Source organism: Hylobates moloch, unplaced genomic scaffold, assembly GCF_009828535.3.
Source record: "Hylobates moloch isolate HMO894 unplaced genomic scaffold, HMol_V3 SCAFFOLD_21, whole genome shotgun sequence".
NCBI classification, from domain to species: Eukaryota; Metazoa; Chordata; class Mammalia; order Primates; family Hylobatidae; genus Hylobates; species Hylobates moloch.
The window spans coordinates 17,016,558-17,019,215 of NW_026652296.1; the positions used below are offsets into that span (position 1 = coordinate 17,016,558).

Here is a 2,658-nt window from a genome sequence, read left to right on the forward strand (position 1 = left end):
TTTTTTAACGTGCAAAAAATAGAAAACTACAAAGCCTACCTGAAAAGACACCATCAATAGAGCTTAGTAAATACTAGGAACCACACACACACACACCTTCCCCAAGGTCACGTGGCTGGGTAAGTGACAGGAGGTAGAATTTGAATTCAGTCAGCTTCCTTAACCACCACCAAGAATAGGATGGGCGAGCTTTTTCTATAATGGGCCAGACAGAAAACATTAGAGGTTTCTGGGTTATCTGGATTCTGTTGCAACTACTCAAATCTAGCTCAAAAGCAGCCAATGGACAATATAGAAACAAATGGGTGTGGCTGTGCTTCAACAGAACTTTATTTACAAAAGCAGATAGCCACCTGGATTTGAATCATGGGCCCAGTTTGTTGACACATGATCTAGAATAACAAATCCTTGAAGATAGTCAAGGCTTTCCGGGGGAAAACTAATAACAAGCAGAGACTTGCTCTATCAGATATCAGCACGTAAAATAAAGCTACAAAAATTATTTGGAATTGCATTATATTTATGTATTAATTTAGGGTGACTATGTAATTTATATAATTTAGTTTACAGAGAATATTCATTTATGATTTTGAGTCTTCCTAATCAGGAATATGGTATTTCTCTACTGTCATTCAGATCTTGAGAAACAATTTAATGGGGTGGGGGGTGGGAAGGAGCTCCAGGCCAATTTTTAGAAGAAATCCTACCTAACACCAGACAGGTAAATAGAATGTCAGAGGACCAAAACCACTAACACCCTATGTGTCAATTGCGTCCATTCAGACTTTGGTCCAGTTCTGTGAGGGGCAACGGCAGGGTCGACCTAAGATGGGGCGTTTTATAGGAAATGTTTCCCATGTTAAGCTGGAACACAAAAAGGCTTCACCTTCTGGGATATATGGATAGATTTAAACCCTTCCCCCACCCCCAAGGAGACTAGGCTGCTGTGGGCCTCAGCAGAGCAGAAGGGTAAAAGAAAGACAGCCCTGAGAATCACATCCAAAAACCAGCCCTGGCCAAGCGCAGGGGCTCACACCTATCATCCCAGCACTTTGGGAGGCTGAGGCGGGTGAATCACCTGAGGTCAGGAGTTCAAGACCAGCCTGGCCAACACGGTGAAACCCGTCTCTACTAAAAATACAAAAAATTAGCCAGGCGTGATGGCGGGCGCCTGTAATCCCAGCTACTCAGGAGCCTGAGGCAGGAGAATCACTTGAACCTGGGAGGCAGAGGTTGCAGTGGGCCAAGATCACACCACTGCACTCCAGCCTGGCAACAGAGCGAGACTGTCTCAAAAAAACCAAAAACAAAACAAAAAACAAATATGTACAGTTAAAAGACTTAAGTCACAACATACATCCATGAACAATTTTAGATGGCAGCATTCCCCAAAGCCATCCACCCCTCGCAAGCAGTGCACAATAGCCTCCTCCTGATGACTTAGGCTGCCAATTGTGACCACCAGTGACTGCAGCTTGACATCACAGTATATCCCTGAGTCAAGTGGCTGTGGGTTTTTGGCTCTTGCATCTGCTGTATATAGTTCTGTCTCAGGTGCCATTTGCTAACTCTGTTCTCTGTGTAGCTGCTTTTGGCAGCTCCTCATCTCTCTTCTAATCCACCACTCATGGTCCTAGAGAACAGACCACAAGTTAAGACTGTCACCTACAGAATCCCAAGGGCCAAAACTGGGCAGAGGACAACTCCATCCTTCTTACAAAAGGGCTTCTCCATAAGAAGCATTTCCGTTAGACTCTGAGCAGTGAGATACGCTGCTTCAAGAATTTCTCATGGAGCCAGAAGCCTTTGAAATTTGCCCTTACGATCCTCACCACCGAATTCCACTCAGCAGATTCCAGTACCACCTGGCATCATGCAGGATCAAGAACCCCAAGAAAGCCAAAAAGATGGCCACCTGCAAATACAACGCCTGCCACGTGGTCCCCATCAAAAAGCTGGAGGAACATGAGGCTGTTTGTGTCAACAGGAGCGCTATGGAGGAAGAGGACACCAAGAACCCTCTGAAAGTTAGTCTTCCCAGTTCAGAGCAGAACGATGACACCCAGCAGGTCTCACCCTGCCTTCCCAGCCCCGATATCTGGAACGTCGATGGTGCTAATTGCCAGCATGTGTTTGTCCTTAAGACTTTTTTTCCTCAAAAGCTTGTTTGTGAAAATGACACAAAAAAGTCAGCCAGAGAGACCAGTCCCCAGAAGATCCTCAGACCAGGACAGTAAACTGCCAGCTGAGGAAGGAGCACACGCCTCGTAAATGCATGGAAGAACAAGCAATGCATCAGAATAAAAGACATGCAAAGTAAACTACCCTGGGCTACCTCTTTTTTTAACCTGGCAGACTGATACATATCAAAAGGCTTAAAATACTCTGCTGGCAAAGGTAGGGCAAAATGGGCACTTTCATAACATTGGTGAGAATGTCAGTTGGTACAACCTCCACAGAGGGCAATTTGACAATAGCTATAAACATTATCAATGCACACAGGATTTGATTGAGCAATTCCACTTCCAGGCTTCATTCTGTAAATATAATCACACATGTGGAAAATGAGCTAAGTACTAGCTTATTTATTGCAGCATTATTTGCAGCAGCAAAAAAGTTAGAAATGAGCCAGGTGTGCTGAATCACAGCTGTAGCCTA

At 44.7% G+C, this 2,658-nt stretch overlaps 1 protein-coding gene across 1 annotated transcript; it reads left to right on the top strand.

Moving 5' to 3' along the window:
• Positions 1-1,477: 1,477 nt before the first annotated feature.
• Positions 1,478-2,321, top strand: GTSF1L (gametocyte specific factor 1 like). Its single transcript, XM_058433212.1, has one exon. The coding sequence runs from the start codon at positions 1,791-1,793 to the stop codon at positions 2,235-2,237; it is 447 nt and encodes a 148-aa protein (XP_058289195.1). The 5' UTR covers positions 1,478-1,790; the 3' UTR covers positions 2,238-2,321.
• The last annotated feature ends 337 nt before the right edge of the window (positions 2,322-2,658 follow it).